Here is a 17,210-nt window from a genome sequence, read left to right as displayed (position 1 = left end):
AGCCTCGAAGCCTTGTCCAAAATCATTGCACAGATGAAGAAGGGTAAATGGCACAACATGTGTGCGAGAGTTTTGAAACCTCCAAGCGCTCACACACAGTGGATAACAAGCTAGGGGTAAGTGCCTTGCTCGAGCCCACGCTGCTAGGAAGTGGCAGAGCTAGGTCTCTAAATGCAAGCCTTTCTGCAGTGTCACACTTTGGGCCTTGCAGTCTACCAGGCACTGGGACATGGGGACTCCTGGGAGAGCCCAGGGCCAGGCCTGCTGTCCCCATCTGACTCTCTGGGGTGTTGGGTTTATCTCCCAGCGAGACAGGCTCCCTGATGGCAGTGGTCCCATCTTTCATAGGCTCCATGTCATCCTCCTCTCCCCACCCACAGCTCCTAGCAGAGAGCCTAACACAGAGGTTAAAAAGATGCCTGATCCAGAGGTCACTGTCTAGGACATTTGGGTCTCCAGTTACGGGCTTTCCTGGGCTGTTTTTCTCCCAAACTCTGGCTGGGACCCCTGTCTCCTGACTGTGCTGTCACTTACCTGGCCAGGCGGTGACCTAGACCTAAGGAGTCACTGCTGGGACCCATGCTCAGCCCTCTGACCAGCCAGATGGACATCGCACGTGTCTACACTCGTCTTCCATCTGGAGCTGGAGGGCCTCATTATTGCTTGCACACTCATGGTGCAACACAGACACGCACGCACACATACACACATGCTGCCCTGGGGAATGATGGCTCACCGCTGTGTGGAAGCGGGCCAGGAGCCCTGCCCGCTCTAGCCGGGCCCGGCGCTGCTCCACATGCAGCTTCAGGGCCTCCCAGGCCTGCACCAGAGCCCGCTGCCTCTGCTGCACTGCGTGGGCTTGAGGCCTGGGGCCCAGCTTCTGCACGGCGCCTCCAGCCTCCAGCAGCTCCTGCAGCTGGGGACAGGGTAGAGGGTAGGGAGGGAAGGAGGGAGTCCTCCTAGAGGCTGAAGGGCCTGCTGGTCCCACAGCTCCCTCCGGGGGTCATGCCCTGCCATGCACAATGGGCCCAACTGGCGGCCCTGAGGGAGTGGGGACAAGCTAGAGAGCAGACGGGCAGGCCTGAGGGGGCCTGCGGGGCCTGCAGTAGGAGAGGCGGCCAGACTGGGCTCACCTGCTGCTCAGTGCCCACAAGTTCAAGCTCCAGCACCTTGTGCCTCCTCAGCTGGGCCTCCAGCCCACACAGGTTCTGGGCCACGTCACAGGGGAGGCTGGTGGCTTTCTCCTGAGGAAAGGAGATGGCCAAGGGGATGAGGAACGGAAAGTGGGGTGCTGAGCCTGGGTCCACTTCTAGAAAGGACCCCCTTCCTCCCCCCCAGGCTCACACCTGGACCTGGGTGAGGGCTTCCAACAGATCTCTGTGAACTTTGAGGGTGATCTCAGCATCTCGGAGCCGGCGGCCACGGGCCTGGGTCAGCTCCCACAGCTCCGACCAGGCAGCCCTGCCCATAGGTGCGTGGGAGACCCGCAGCACATCAGCTGTTGACCTAGCACCTTGTTCCACCCCCTTGCTAGGCTGGTCAGCCCACCTGCTCTCTGGGCTGCATCTAGGACTGGCCCGAGTCTTCCCTTCTTAACCCCCTCTCCTGTCTGGCCCTGTTCCTGGAGCCTGTCTTTCTAGCTTCGCTTTGTATTCAGTCCTTTGCTGCTGTCACACTCAGCACTTAACTGATTTCTATGCTTTGTGATACTCCGTTCATCTTGCGCCTTTGAGTCTCAATAGGTTAACGAGATTATAATCGCTCGAGCGCAGAGGCCACATCTCCTCTCCATTCCTTATTCACTCAGCAAACTCTCCCTGAGCTCCTAAGGCTTCCACTGGACCAGGCTCTGTGCTGTGGGTTATGAACAGGGACGACCTTGCCTCAAAGCTCACAGGTTGGGGGAGGCCCCCCACCAGCCAGTAGGCAGCTAGGAAGTCTTCCCACAGCAACTCATCCAAGTCCTAGGAGCCAGTGGTTTGGAAAAGTGCTGCTGGGGGTCTGGGCAGGGCTCTCTAACCTGCACACCCAGCCTCCCGGCCCCACCAGCCCAGGGCCACCTGTGGCAGGCTGGGCTTCCCTGGGGGCAGGCCCCTCTACAGAAAGACACCTCAGGGGCAGGCAGAGCCCGGGTGACCCTGGGAGCACATGCCCTCTCTTAATGCTCCGGGCCCGCTGGGCACTCACTGCAGATCCTGCTGCATCTGCCGAGCCTGGGGGGCAGCACTGTGCCCCTGCTCCAGCAGGCTCTCCGCCAGCTGCTGACAGGTTGCTACCTGTCGGCCGCCCAGCTCCACTTGATGCTGTAACTTCGCAAACTTGGTGCAGAGACGCTGAAGAGAGAGGGGAGTAGGTGACAGGGTGGCCCCTAGCTGGTGAGGCAGCAAGTGGCCCGGGGAGAGAGGCACCTCAGTGACGTCTGGGCCATGTGGGTTGGATGGCCGCAGCGCCTGCCCACTCTAGTCAGAGGGCCTGTCCTCAGCTCCTGACCCATGGCCCCTTCTCCACACAGTGCAGCCGGCCCCCTGGCCCGCAGTGTCCGGCCTCAGGGCTTCCTCCTTGCTCCAGGCCCCTTCTCACCAGGACGTCCTCGTGGTCCTCCCCAAGGCTCTCTCCTCCTCTGGCTGCCTGCTTCTGGCTGACCAGCCAGCCCTGTAGCTCCTTGGCCTCCCTCATGAACTCATGCAGCTTTAGGGTTCCTTCCAGCTCCTGGTCCCTGTGGGGATAGCCCGTGGTTCCCCAGGAGTTAGCCCCCCCACCCCGGGACAACTGGCCCAGCCAAGATGGATGACCTGAAGGAGGACCTAGTTAACTCAAAAGATGATATTCAAATTTGTGGTCTCTGGCCAAGCTTGAGACTCTGGATTCAGGAAGAAGTAAACATAGGAAAGCCAGAGTAGGGCAGGTAAGGGTGTGGATGTGGGGAAGGGATGGGTAGTTGGGAGCTAGAGGGTAGGAGTTCCTGCCCAGTGAAATTATGGAAAGAGGGGATCAACACAGCAAGGAATCACCTGACAGCTCTGTGGGCCTGGGGTCATGGGCCCCTTCGAACTCAGGGTTACCGTATGGAAACAGTCAACTGTGGCTAGGCCCCCTAAACCTTGGGGCACAGTAACCCTCACCGTATGGCTGCCAACTCCTGCAGTGCCCGCAGCCGCTCCTGCAGCCTCTCCCACACCATGCGTAGCTGCGCAGGGGCCTCAGGGCCAGTGAGGGTTTGGGCCCTCTGTTCAAGCTCCTCCAGGGAGCTCCAATAATGAGCCAGTTCCTGTTGCAGGGCCTGCCAGCACACAGGGACCTGTGCCAGGCTCAGGCTGGGTGATTTGTTCATCCACCCATCCATCCACCTGTCCATTCAACTGTTGATAACACACCCATACATCTTCTCCTTCCACTCATCCACCCACCCACTCACTCACCCATCCTCTCACCCCACCCCATCCGCTCACTCATGCACCCATCATCCACCTACACAATAGGGATGGAGTTCTGACTATACCATGAGGTGAAGACACAGAGCCCCCGCAGAGGGCTCACTGTTTAGCAGGGAAGAGTGAATGCTGGGTAATGTGGGCCAAGGAAGACAGGGCATGGGAGGCACTGTACTGGGCCCCAGCATCACAGTATGAAAATGGACAGAGTTAAGCAAGCTGCCCAGGATGCCCGGGATGCCGAAGCTCCACGAGGCCAGGGCTATGGCGTACCCCCTGAGGAACGGCTCACTGAAAGTCCTCAGGCACAGGACCCTGAAACATTGACCGTTAGGGCTATGTAGATGAAATGCCCAGACAGGAGGAAACTTCCATGACCAGAGGAACCAGGACTCCTGTGGGGTCCAGGGCTCGTGTGCGGTTCTGAGAGTCAGATTCCAGAAAGGAGGAGGGGTGCTCCAGGTCTCCCTCGCTTTAATCAGGGATGCTTGTGAGGGGAGGTAGGTTTCAGGAAGGGCATTTGGTTAATTCAAAAGATGACATTCAAACTATAGGAGGAAGAAACCTGTAGAAGATGTGGGGATGGTGGGAACAGGTGATCCTGAGAGAGAAGAGAAATGCCTGGGGAGGAGAAGCAGGAAGAGAAGGCAAAGACATCCTGGGGCCACAGGAGTGTGGCTGCTACAGAGATGAGGAGGAGTGGACTCCTCAAAGGGGTGGCCTCTGAAGAAGGAAGCCCTGTGAGGAGCAAGGGGCCCTAGAGGATCTGGGTGGGAGTGGGGAAGAGGCTGGACAGTCTCCAGGAAAAGAGCAGGGCTTTGTGCTTCTGAGAAGCTGGATGTGCCCTTTGTGCATGTGACAGATGCGTTCCTCACAGCCCGGGATCACTGTGGTCCAGACCACGCCAGGGATGCTCAGGACACAGTACCTGGTGCTTCCTGATGAGCCTAATGGTGACTGTCTCGTCCCCGCCGTAGTCCTGCCCGCTCACCAGCGGCCACTGTTCCTCTGCCCAGTCCTCCAACTCTGACACATCCAGGAAATACTGCCAAGAATGGTGCCAACTCACCCTGACGATCTCAGATGGGCCCCTCCAGCACCCCTTGAGGGCATCATGCCCTGCTCTCCAGCAGGCAGCACAAAGAGGCTTCTGTGCCCTCAGGCACCAGGCAGCTCTGGGCCCAGACCTCTCCCCACTGACCCAGCTCCCTGAGAGTCCCAGGTCCCACACACCTCGCTTAAGAGGCTACCAACTTTGGCTACTCCCCCAACCCCGTGCTCTCTGCATCCTACCTGCTGGAGAGCAACAACATGCTGCAGGCGCTGGGCCTGCACCTCACATGCCTGCTCCAGCTCTGCCCAGCGGCCTTCCAGCTTCTGGCACTGCTTCATGATATGCTGGGCCTGGGGATGCCCCGAGGCTGCGAGGCTTTGCCCAGAACCCAGCACCCATTGCAGGTGTCCCTGGTGGCCTTTTACCTCTGCCCAGAGTACCTGCCAAAGAAGAGCATGAGGGGCTGCCGCCTCCAGGGTTCCCTTAGCCACATTGTGCCCGGAACAGAGCCGTGGATGCAGCTCTGGGGCCCAATCATGGCAAAACTTACAGGCAGAGAAGGGCTGGAGGCAGGGACTTGGAAATCAGGGCTCCCTGAGGAGTGGCAGTGCAGAGCATCTAGGGTCTGGGAATGGAATGTCAGGGATCCTGGAAGAAAACTGAGACCATTACCTTGTGCTTGCGGAGAAGCCTGTTCGCACCATTCAAGTCTTTGGCAGAGCTGGCACTGGGTGCTGGCATGTGCTCTGCCACCCATGTGAACTCCGTGTCACTCAGGTGGTAAAACTGACACAGCTCAACCGAGGCCTGCAGCTGTATTCGCCGGGCGGCCAGATGTCCCTGCAGGGACTCGAACCTGGGTGGAGGGAGGAGATGGGAGAGGCTGGGAACAGGTGAGGTCCAAGGCTCAGTCCTTTCCTCGGAGCAGCCAGGGACCCACGAGGAATGAGGCAGGGGATGCGGAAGCCTCATTTGATGAAGGGGAGGCAGCTGGAGAGGGCCCCAGGTGCAACCTCTCGCCCAGCTGAGCCAGCTGGCTTCAGGCTGTGGGGTGCTTAGGATGTCTGGCTGGGCTCTCTGACCCTCCTATCCCAGGAATGGCTCTACTCATAAGGGAAGGAGGTTTGGACAACCTCAGGGTTTCCCTGCTGGGCTCACTGGGTGAAACCATCTCATGTTCACATGGTGGCAGTTACACACGATAGGATGGAGACAGAAGAAGCAGGTGAGTACCTCTGGAGGTACTTTTGGGTTTCCTCCACGATGGTCTGGGACTTAACCACCTGGTGGGCCTGGGAGACGAGGGCAGCCATCTTGCTGGCCAGCGCCTGGCTCTCGCCCTCCAGCTGGCGGTGCTGTTTCTGCAGCCTCCGGCTCGAGCCCAGGTCCTGCCCCAATTCTGCACTCTGCAGGGCCCCCTCTAGCTGCTCCATCTTCTCCTTGGCTTCCTGGGGAGTGAGGTGGGCCGCTGCATTAGGCTCTCCACGTCCAGGCTAGCAGGCAGCCCTTCTCGGGCTCTAAGGCTGCAGGGCTTGTAGCACATAGGATTCACCAAGGACTTCTGAAGACTTCTGTCCCTGCCATTGTCCACCCTCCACCCTTGGTGCCCAAACCTTGTCCCAGAGTCTCATGAATACCCCCGACCCCTTACACTTCTTCCTCTCTGGGGGACTCAAGTTGTGCTGACCACACACGGGCACACAGGAGACAACCTGGATTGGCCAATGATGGTTAAAGCCAGGCTTAACGAGCCGGAGGCCAGAGGCCACCAAAGCTGCAGGACTTCCCAGGGCCGCTTGAGTCAGCAGACCACCCAGACTCCTCCTCTCCCCTTCCTGTCCTGTCTGTTCCCAGCCCACCCCAGCCTCAGTCTCCCTCCCTTCCCGTGCTCTACCCTTCTCTTCGGCCGACCTGTAGCAGCCCCAGGAGCTGGTCCTGTCGCAGAGCCCGCCGGAGCTGCTTCCCAAGCTCCGCCACTTTGCGGTGCAACTCTTCCCACTTGCCACTCAGGCCCTGGAGCGCCACCTGCACGTCCTCCTGGGCATGGGGCCAGCTGCTCAACAGCCCTCTCCCAACCTGCAGTGGACACAGAGGCCCCGGGTATCCTGTTGAGCTGCAGGTACCCGGAGTGGCAGTGGTGGGCTGGGCCTGGGCGGGGTAGGGAAGTGGGGGTGGCTGTAAGCTGCACCTCACAGGCCTCAAGGGCTCGGGCTGTTTGTGTGGCCCCAGATCTGTGGGCAGAGGTGGGAGGGCTTTTCTCTGATGCCCACAAATAGTGCGGGGGGAGCAGGCACCAGATTGCTGGTGGGAAGGGCTGTGCTCAGGTGGAGGCGGCAGGTTCTGGGGCTGCCTCGGAGAGTTGAAGGGAAATGAGGATGGCAACTTTCTGGGCCAGTTTGGGTACCAAGACCAAGGGTGCCTGCTGAGCGAAGGGCAAAGCTAGGGGATCATAATTTCATGGTAAGTGAGGTTGATTCTTCCTTCAGGGAGTGTGTTCCATGAAAACATGCTGTGAAGCTGGAGATGTGAAGCCAAGTAGGCCCTGTACCCTGTGCCCAGTGTCCCACACCTGCTGCAGGCCCTCCACGTGCCCACGGGTGGCCCGCAGCTCGCGCTCAACTGCTTCGTGCCACTTGAGTTTCCACAGGATGTTGCCAGGGTCTTGGGAGCACTTGTCCACCACCATCAACCCCTTCTCCTCCAACCATAGCATCAGCTCCGCCATGTCCTGCTTCCATTCCTGCCCCAGAATAGGGAGAGAGTGGGTGTCACAGAGTGGGGACGAAGACAGGTATGAGGTCCTCTGGGGAAGGGGTTTCAGGGCCCCCAGGGGAAGAGCAGGATGAGGAGTCTATCCAGGGGTATAAGAGAGTCTAGGCCTGGGGTCAGGGAAACCGAGATGGGGAGAAAAATATCTCAAGGAAAACAGCTCAAGAGGCCTGGAGAATCAGGGTCCGGCCCCACGGCACCCTGTGCCCAGAGAGAAGGAGCGCCTGGCCAGGTCCCCACCGTTCAAGGTGCATCAGATCACATACGGCCCTCTGCCTCCAGACAGGCTTAGGCTCCAGGAGGCCTGTGGACTGGCTCAGCTCTGAGCCCCCATGTGGGCAGAATAAATATCTGACAAAGCTGAAGTCTACAGCTGGAGCCCATGGCCCATGCAAGAGCCTGGAGTGTGGCCAGAATGGGGACACATGGGGGCGGGGAGCATTGGATGAGGGAGGGTGAGGGGTTATTCAAGAAGCCTAGGCTTTGTGCCCAGTCCTGCCTCCGAGCGGTGTGGCCTCAGCCTCAGTTTTCTTCATCTGGAAACATTAGAGCCATAATGCCTGTCTCACAAGAGGTGATGGGAGGGTCAGTGACATTAACGTGTGAGGAAGTGCTCTGTCAACTGTAAAGTGCTCCGCATAGCACACAGTTGTTAGTGTGGCAGAGGACTCAGCCTTTGCCCCTGGGGAGGCCTCAGGCACCAGGGCCGGCCCCTCACCTGGAGCTGGAGGGAAGCCAGCAGCTGCCTCCTCCTCTGCTCGCTCCGCTCCTGGACCCTGATCCACTGCACCTGGATGCTCCGCAGCTGCTCTCTGACCCTGGAGGGCAGCGGAGTAGGGGAGGGTATGGGGAGGCTCCACTCCAGCTGAGGCCCACCCTAAAGGTGGGGCCCACTGAAGCTCAGGGTGCCCCACTGTGCCCCCACTCCCTGCACACTCTCTCAGCCTCAGGGCAACAGGCTGGGTATGCTAAGAAACCTGGGGCATGCAGGTGCGGCCCAGACAGGCCCAGGCTCACTTGTGAACAGCAGGGTGTTGTCTCTGAGCCAGCTTCTTGCCCCGTGCCTGTAGATCCTCTGCCCGAAGGCCAAGGGCACCCAGGAGCTGTCCAAACTCCTGGTGCCGCTGCAACAGGCTCTGGGCCTCCCCTACGTCCTCCTGGGGATGCAGAGACTGAGGTCATGGCCCGGCGAATGGCGTCAGCACCATCTCACCCACTGCCAATCCAGAGGCCTCCCTCCCAGACTGGCTTCTAAGCTCCTACTTCCTGGGGAAGTAGCACCCCAGCTGCACACTCCCAACTCCGTACCCCAAGGCTGTCCAGCTGTAGGAAGTTGGCCTCATGGTTGGCACAGGTGGCAATGAAACCATCTACTTCTCGACCAAACCTCTGCAACTCCAGCCCCTCGTGCAGCTGCTGCTGTCTCTGCTCCCAGGCAGCCTTCAACCCCCGGCCTTGCTGGCCCAGGAGCCTCAGAGCACTGGCTACCTCTCGGGAGTCTGCGGAGTCCGAGGCTGCCATGCGTTGGCCCTGAGCCTCCAGCTGCTGCAGCCTGTCCAGGACAACAGGCAGAGATGGTCAAACTCTATCTGCTCCTCTGGCCAACCTTCCTCCCCGCTTGCCTCCACATTCTTTCATCTTCAAGTTCTGATGTGAGGGTAACTGGTTAGCCCAGGAGCTTCACATGCCCCGTAAGACAGCGGTGCCCTGCCCTCTAGTGAGACATCAAATGTAATAAGCCTGGCACGGCACTGGGACTCACTAGTTCCCATGCTCCCTGCCGTGTCACACCTTTGCTCCAGTTGGCCATGCTCATGGTGATGTCCAGGCAAGTGGATACGTTGGGGCAGCACAAACCAGAAAAAAAATCACTCAAACCACTTCCCTGCCTGACTGCAGGGCCCAATGGAGCCTGGAGCAATTAGGAAAGGTGCCCCTCTCTGCTGGGTGCAGCCCATAGGCTCACTGCTTGGGAACAGGTGACACCTTTGTGTGAATTAGGAAAAGGCTCCCCTTCCCTGAGCTGATGCAGCCCTGAAGTGGGTAGTAGAGTCTAGCGAGCAGGGGCTGGGCTGTATTTCAGTGCCTGCTTGGCCACCTGTCAGGCTCCTTCACGTGAGGCACAGCCTGCAGACTGTTTGCAGTGGCCCTGCCTGCCTGACAGGCCTGAACCATCACCCCTGCAGGAAATGAGGTGGCATCGCCATGCCGAGGAGCTAGGTGTCCCAGGGGGACCCTGAGCCATTTGACTCCAGGGGCCAGTGGGGTCCTCATTACTCATAATAGGTGTGGAGGCTAGGCCTCCCTGGCAAAGCAATACATCAGGCCCACCTGGATGGGGTGTGGTCAGGCCTGGACTGGACAGAACCTTCTAGGAAGCTCAGATTCTGCTCTGGGTCCCTCCCCAAAGTATGTAGGATGTCTGACAAGTCCTTGGTTAGACCCTACTCTTTGTAAACCTGCCTTAAGCACCATGCCAGACACAAGCCTGGGCCACTCCCCTGGGTACAAGCTGCTTCATGCCTCTCCCTTTCTGGTGCCCCGTCCCCACAGGCCGTGGCCAGCCTGAAGTGTGCCCTGTCTACCCCTCCTGTCCTGACCTCTCCTGCAGCAGGTGGATCTCCTCCAGCAGGTCTCGGTGCTCCCCCAGCAGCCGCTGGGCTGAGGCCACGTCCGCTGCATCCTCCTCGCTGAGCAGCCGAGCCCGGACGCTGTCTGCCCACAGCAGCAGTCGCCGGCTGTCCTGCAGGAAGGTCTGGCGGGCCTGCGCCTCGGCCTGGGCCCGGGCCCGTTGGGCCACTTGCTGCTGCACTTGCTCCAGCAGCCCCTGCAGCGTCTCCACCTGTCCCTCTAGGGACTGGCTCTCTGTGGGGCCCAACTCCTTGACTCTGGGAGACAAAGCCCACCGCCCAGTCAGTGCACCGCCCTGGACCCAGAGCCCAGGGCTGTGTTCCCCAGGGAAAGTGGTGGCAACTCTGAACCCCTCCTCACCCTCGACCCAGGGGCAGCAAGCATGTGTGGCTCTCCCCTGCACCATGAGCATTTCCTCACGTGGTTCCCCAACCTGTGTCCCTGCCCTTCGGACAGCACATCCTGCCCGTCCTCCCCACCCCAGTTTCTGCCCTCTTCCTCATCCCATAACCCTGCTCAGGCCTTCACTGTGCCAAACCCAGGCCGTACTTGATCGCTGCCCTTTGCAGATAGTGAATGCCTCTCTCCAGCGCTAGCATCTTCTGCCGGTCCACTTGCAGGATGTGGTGGCTGTCCTCTAAGTGCCCCAGCTCCAGGGCTTTTAGCTGGAGCATCATGTCTTGCAGCTGGACCCGTGTGGATCCACACTCCTGCAGAAAACTGCACATGTGCATGGTGCATGCCAGCTGTGTTTCCTTTTCTTTCTTCAGGGCCTCCAGCTGCTCCCACCTGGGCAGAGGGAACAGGGATGTCTCCATCCCAGGGGCACCTCCCCATCCATCCTGGGGCCTTGGCCAAAGGCTCACATGACAGAGGCTGCCAGGCTGGCTGTCCCCACGCCCTCTGTCTCTGACACGTCCGGGAGTCAGGCGAGCAGACATTCAGGCCCAGGCACTGCATCCAGCCTTCCCCTCTTATCCTCACCTTTGGCTCAGTTCCTCTTGCTTTTGCTGGATTTGGGGGGAATCTCCAGGACATCTCTGCTTCAGCTGCTCAGCGGAGTTGCTAACCTCAGCCCAGAGGCCTCTTCCCACAGCCAGGGTAGTGAGGAAGTTCTGGGGAAAGGAGGTTCCAGGCCTTGAGGGGGCTTTTTCTCTTTCCACACTTCCCTTAAGACTAGGAATGACTTCAGATATGCTCTGCTACAGAGATGTTTGAGCTGCATTCCTCCGAAAGGACAGTGATCTGCATCCTTAAAGGCCTAGGAGGATCCTTTAAAAATTCAAGGTCAGGGACAATGTGGCTAGAACTTGACGGCATTATGTTAAGTGAAACAGGTCAGATGGAGAAAGACAAATACCATATGATCTTCCTTACATGTGAAATCTTAAAAAAAAAAAAAAAACCCAAACCAAACCAAAACAACAATAACAAAAAACAAGCTTATAGATTCAGAGAACAGACTGGTGGTTGCCAGAGGAGAAGAGTGGAGAGAGGGTGAAATGGGTGAAGAGAGTTTGAAAGGTACAAATTTACAGTCATAAAATAAATAAGTCATGGGGATGTAATGTACAGCATGGCAACTATAGTTAAGAATACTGTATTGCATATTTGAACATTGCTAAAAGAGTAAATCTTAAAAGTTCTTATCACTAGGGAAGAACTCCATAACTATGTATATATGGTGATGGATATTAACTAGATTTATTGTTGTGATCATTTTCCAATATATACAAACATTTAATTATTATGTTGCTCATCTGAAATAATATAATATTGTGTGCCAAAGATACATCAATTAAGAAAAATTCAAGGCCAGCTCCCTCCCTGCCAGGACCACATCTAACCCAGAGCCCTGAGGCAAGGAGTGAATAGCAGGGAGGCAGAGGCAAGGTGGGGAGGGGGAGGACAGGAATATGGAGGGGCAGTGGGGCCAAGCAGCTAAGGCTCCCCTTGGGCTCCAAGGGGACTGTACCTCATACTTGAGCTGCATGACCTCTAAGTTGTCGGCCTGGGGTTGCAGTGTTCGGAATTGGGCTGTCTGGGTTTCCAGCCAGGACTGCAGCTCCCCACATGAGCCATAGAAGCCAAACAGGGCCACCACCTCCTCCAACCGGGCCCTGTGGTGCTGAGAAGAGGCCAGCCCAGAGGTCAGTGCCCATCACCGGGTGCTCAGAGGAGGTCACTATCACCCCCCATGCCAGCAGAGCCCAGAGCCGGGACAGAAATGGTCCCTGTACCCCTGCTGGGTCTGTGCCCTCTGTCAGAGGTCCAGGGCAAGGAGCTGGCATAGGGCAGAGGGCCCCCGGCAGAGTATGCTCTTTAGATCTTGTCCTGCTCATGCCCTTTGGCTCTCAGGAACAAGCCATGCTTCTCCCACAGGACCTGGACCCGCTCACCGGCCCTGCTCCTCTCGGGCTCTCCTCTAGCCACTTACTTGCTACTCTCTGGCCTTACTGCTATGCCCCAAGCACCCTGGCCCTCACTCCTCTTTCCTGCCTTTGCACAGGTCCTGCCTAGAACACTCCTCCCCGCTCTCTCCCCCTGCCCTCCCCCTAGCTCCATCTGCTCCCAGCTTCTCACTGTTCAAGTCTCAGCCTAAATGTCCTTCTCTCAGAGACACCTACCCCCACACCCCAGCCTAACCTGGGCTGCCCTCTCACGCTCCCATCACACCCCCATCCATCTAACAAGTTGTTTCACGTCTTCTCTGCCATGATATAAACTCCCAAGGGCGGGGCGCACGGCCAGTCACTGCTCCGTCCCTGGGCTCACAGCTCAGGGTCTCGTACAGAGGAGTGGCAACGTGAACATTTCTTGAACAAGGAGCATTACCTCTGCCAGAGCCCGTAGGCCCTCATAGTCCTGGCTCAAGCGGTCCTGTGTCTGGAGGATGGCGTTAGGGTCAAAGTCTGGGTCAGGCTCATCTGTGAGGACCATCTCCTGGTTGCCCCGGGGGCCAGAGTAGCAGGAAACCTCATGCCAGGCCACTGGGTTTCTTGGGCCTTCCCTTGGAGAGCTCGGGGCAGACACCACCTGTGCCGACAGGGTAGATAGAGGGCAGTGTGTCTGGAGGGGACTCCTGGCAAGCAGCAGAAGGCTTGGTGGGGGTGGGGAGGCAGTGGCGGTACCTGGGACTTCTGTTCCATGATGGGGCCGATGGGCACCGCGGCCTGGCAGCCCTTCCAGTCCTTCAGTTCCCAGGTGTCGGGGCCCATGTGGTGCAGGGGCTGCAGGGCCTCTCCCGGGAGCTGGGTGAAGCGCGCCCCTGCGGGAGCACAGGTTCTAAGGGCCGTGCTGGTCCTGCTCCTCTGCTTGATTTGGGAGCTGACCAGTGGGGATGGGTGGGGGGATTATTTATTACTTAGCCCTGTGCCAGGAGCCCTGGGGGCTAGAAGAGGATGAGGGGCAGGGCTTCCTGTCCAGGGGCTTACAATCTTCTCAGGCTTGCAAGCCCACAGACTCGGAGCCAGAGGGATACTTCCAGGACTGTGCAGAGATAAGCTGAATGTGCGTTGTGTGAAATAAATACTATGGGGGTGTCTGGGGGCGGGCGGAGGGGATGACTGGAACAGTCTGGGGCTGCTGGGAAAGATTTCAAGGACAAGGTAGGCCTCAGTGAGCCCTGCTGGGGGAGTAGCATTTGCAGAGTGGGAGGCAAAGTGGTTATGGTGGCAGGAGCTGGGGCAGAAATGGGTAGGGGAAGCAACAGGCTGGCTCTTCTGAGGGGGGAGGATGAGCATCTTGCCTCCATCCCTCTGGGCCTCTGGCAGCTTGAGGGGACTGAAGAAAAGGAATAGGCACAGAGAAAGACTGGAAATGGGGGAAAAAAGAGTTGTTCAGATCCATTCCTCCCTCTTTGGTGGGAGGCTATAGCTCAGTGGTAGATCACATGCTTAGCATGCACAAGGTCCTGGGTTCAATCCCCAGTCCCTCCTCCAAAAATAAATAAATAAACCTAATTACCTCCCCCCGATCCCCCCCAAAAGAGACTGGAAAGGGGGAAAAAAAAGGAAGACTCAGAATTTCAGGCAGCTCCACATCTTTCTGCTGAGCTCCAAGTGGTCTTTCCTTAACTTCCTCCCTTCAGTCCTCAGAGATGCCACAGAGAACCAAAGGAATAAATTTATGAAGCTCTGTTAAGGTTCCCACATGGGGTCTTGGCCTTGTACCTCTGCAGATGAAGCTCATCTCGTCCTGAGGGCACTCTGCCTGGTGCTGGCTGCCCGGCACTGCCAAAATGTGGGTTCCAACCTGGGGTCTCCTGGTCGCATGCCCGTCAACTCTGCTCCAGCCTTCTGGGGGCTCCCTCTGTATGGAGGAGGGAAAGCTCTGCTTAGCTGCCAAAGTGGCGCCTACTCCCAGCAGAGAGGGCATCTCTGCACCAACCCCCCAGCATTACTGGGCAAAGCAAGGGTCTGAAAATACCAGGGACAAGGAGTAACCCCTCTATCAATGCCAAGAGGGCTGGGCAGGTGAGGACACAAAAGAAGGATAAGGTTCCTTGCATTCATTCATTTGAAAAATTAACTCAAATTGGAGAAGCAGGCCACACAGAACAGGAGGAAGGCAATACCAAAAGCAATATGCATTAGTATAATGCAAGGCCTAGGAGCTAAACATCGTAGCTACACAGTGAGGGATAAGGTGGAAACAGCCCTGGACCAGGAGTTGGGAGGCCTCTCCAGCAGGTCTTAGGGCAGGAATTTGGTCTCTGTGGAACGTGGTTACCTCATCTGTAAAGTGAGGGGGCTGGACCAGACTACTACTAACACACTGTGAATCTATTTTCAAAAATTGTTAATTGTGTGCTCCAGGGAATAAATAAACGCAAAGGAAAAGGGTTAGCTCAACCTCAGCTAACTTAGAGTCAGAGACCTTTCGGACCTGGTAGTCTTGTCCTGGTAGTCAGGACCAGGACCAGAACCCCAGTCAGCTGCCGACTAGCCACCAGGCCCCGTCCTAAGATACGAGGACTTGAGCTGCAGCTCTGCGGGTGCATGGGACATGGCTGGGCAGAGGGAGGGTGTGTGGGACATGGTGCTTCCTTAGGATGAGTAAAGGGGCCAAATGAGAGCACAGGGTCTGAGGGCCATGATTTACACATCTTGAGCTACATATATGCTTCTTGAAAGATAAGCATAAACCCTCATAGGGCTGGATCAACCTGCCCACCAGGTAGGTATGTTTTTTTAGACTGGAGGCTTAATGAACTGCAGAGGTGGGGTTCAGAAAGCAGTCTGCTGTAGTGATTAAGCCACCCAAAGCCTACAAGGGCCAAGTCAGGAGAGAGAGCTCAACAGGGCTGCAGGTGAAGGGTCAGTCTTAGGCCTGGTGGAGACAGTAAAGGGACACTCCTGGAGGAAACTGATCAGTGCCTGGAAACTGGTGGACGAAGTGAGTAACACCAAACTACACTTGGATGGCCTCCAGTCATGGGCATACAGGACTCCACTAACTCTAGGCAGGGTTGGGGGAGGTGGGTGGCAGGGGAGATGCTGCTGAGGAGGGATGTGCACCCCTAAGCCCAGAGAAAGCCCGCAATTTCTGGTTCAGGGGCCACAAAAGCCCTCCCATTTTCACCCTCTGTGTGACTGAGGGACAAAGGGCACAGCACGTGCATTTGGTATCAGAAGCCTGTGGGTCTGGGTCCCTGCCCAGTTGGTCCCCACGCACCAGGAGTGACGCCCGGGTCGCTGCCGCCCGCGCCTGCTCGTCCAGTCGCCGCAGCTCGGCCCCGAAGGCCCGCACGGAGCGCTCCAGCCGCAGATGGCGCCGCAGCAAGGCCTCGGCGGCCGCCTGGTCCTGCCCAAAAGACGAGCTCTCCAGCGTCAACCGCCGCTCCCGGAGCCACGAGGCCGCCTCTGACACGTCGGCGAAGTACTGCGGGGAGGAGGGCAGGCTGGGCACAGGCCCACCTCGCACTCCACGCCCGGCCGCCCGCTGCCCGCCCGCTCCGCTACCTGCTGGACAAGCAGCGCTGCCTGCAGCCGCGCGCCCCGCCCCGCCGCCAGGGCCTGGAGCCGCTGCCACGCGCCGTGCACCGCCTCGGCCCGCTCCCGGGGATCCGGCCGCGTTGGGGGCCCACGCGCGCTCAGGTCCCGTCCCCTCTGCAGGAGATCAGCGCACAAGGCCTGGTGGTGGCAGAGCTCAGCTTCCAGGGCCTGGAGGAGCGCAGAATAAGGAGCTAGCTGAGAAGAAGGGTGGGAGGGCAGGGAGGGGGGAACTGACAGGGCGCAGGGTAGCAGGTACCTTGTGTTTCTGCAGAGCCGCTGAGATCTGGCTGAGATCCTTGCCCAGGGCTGCACCCTCCATCAGCTGTCTGCACTCCCTCAACCAGGCTTCCTCCTCCTCACAGTCGTGCAGGAGCTCTGTCCTCTGCAGAGTCTGCTCCAGCAAGGCCCTCCTGAGGGACAGTAAGGGCCATTGAGGGGCTGGGGGAGTCATGGGGCTTGGGGAGGGGGTTCCCCACCAGGCTTAGATACTCCTCCTTAGACAGGAGTTTTCTTTTCCTTGGATGACTCAACAGAGGAGACAGAGGCCTTGAGGGGTGAGGGTCAGCATAGAGGAAGTCGCAAGTAGCAGTATTTTATCCTGGGTGAGAGGTAATTTGGGTTACACAAAAGTTCTGGAGAAGTTAGGGGAGTTCGGGGGAGCTCTTACCGGGACCTGGCAAGAGACACCAGGCTCTGGTGGAGCTGGGCCAGTGCCCTGGCCTTGGCCTGCAGCACCTCCACACTAGTGCCTGGGGAAGAGTCCATCTCTGTTGTCTGGTGGGCAAGATGGCTCACATGGGCTCCATGGGCTGAGAGCTGGGCCTCCAGCAGGTCATGCCTCTGCAGAAGCTCCACTACCTCTGCCAGCTGCTGTCCACTGGCCGTGGAGCTGGCCAGCACCTGGCCAGGGATGGACGAGGGGTTATTAAAGTCCCAGAGTGCTGGGTCCCCGTGAGTGCTAGGGCTGGCACATCCTGCTGTTTCCCAGGTGTTGGCTGGTCCGGAGCCCACCTGCAGCTCATTGAGCTGGTTGGAGGCAGTTTCTACCTCCTGCAGCAGGCTCAGCACAGCCTGCATGCCTGCCATCTGCTTCCTCTGTCCTTGGAGACGCTGAAGCAGCCTCTCCCAGCGCTGAGTGATCTCCAGTTGCCTGGGGGACACGAGAATGAGGGTGATGTCCACAGGACTGGGGCATGGAAGATACCTCGGGGTGCATAGTTGGTGGTGGTGGGTCTTGGCTATGCTGGAGGGGCCTGAGTTCTGTGGCTGGGGCTGTGAGCATCCTAGCCTGGGGCAGTTGGGGTAGTGTCCCCAGGATTTAGACAAAGG

At 58.3% G+C, this 17,210-nt stretch overlaps 1 protein-coding gene across 1 annotated transcript in view; it reads right to left on the bottom strand.

The window, feature by feature from the left end:
* SPTBN5 (spectrin beta, non-erythrocytic 5) overlaps window positions 1–17,210 on the bottom strand; it is a 45,054-nt gene that overhangs the window by 18,617 nt on the left and 9,227 nt on the right. The window contains 25 exon segments of the mRNA XM_072962167.1: window positions 737–916; window positions 1,134–1,244; window positions 1,347–1,461; window positions 2,188–2,333; window positions 2,581–2,716; window positions 3,123–3,280; window positions 4,360–4,476; window positions 4,725–4,925; window positions 5,158–5,341; window positions 5,719–5,933; window positions 6,397–6,561; window positions 7,055–7,225; window positions 7,973–8,072; window positions 8,272–8,411; window positions 8,563–8,806; window positions 9,855–10,142; window positions 10,435–10,674; window positions 10,870–11,000; window positions 11,861–12,013; window positions 12,721–12,921; window positions 15,562–15,768; window positions 15,849–16,049; window positions 16,138–16,291; window positions 16,549–16,781; window positions 16,893–17,031. Of these exon segments, the coding sequence (XP_072818268.1) occupies window positions 737–916; window positions 1,134–1,244; window positions 1,347–1,461; window positions 2,188–2,333; window positions 2,581–2,716; window positions 3,123–3,280; window positions 4,360–4,476; window positions 4,725–4,925; window positions 5,158–5,341; window positions 5,719–5,933; window positions 6,397–6,561; window positions 7,055–7,225; window positions 7,973–8,072; window positions 8,272–8,411; window positions 8,563–8,806; window positions 9,855–10,142; window positions 10,435–10,674; window positions 10,870–11,000; window positions 11,861–12,013; window positions 12,721–12,921; window positions 15,562–15,768; window positions 15,849–16,049; window positions 16,138–16,291; window positions 16,549–16,781; window positions 16,893–17,031 (4,330 nt within the window).

Source organism: Vicugna pacos, chromosome 6 (assembly GCF_048564905.1).
Source record: "Vicugna pacos chromosome 6, VicPac4, whole genome shotgun sequence".
Lineage (NCBI taxonomy): Eukaryota > Metazoa > Chordata > Mammalia > Artiodactyla > Camelidae > Vicugna > Vicugna pacos.
The sequence above is the reverse complement of the archived record's forward strand: the minus strand, read 5'-3'. Positions and strand labels throughout refer to the sequence as shown.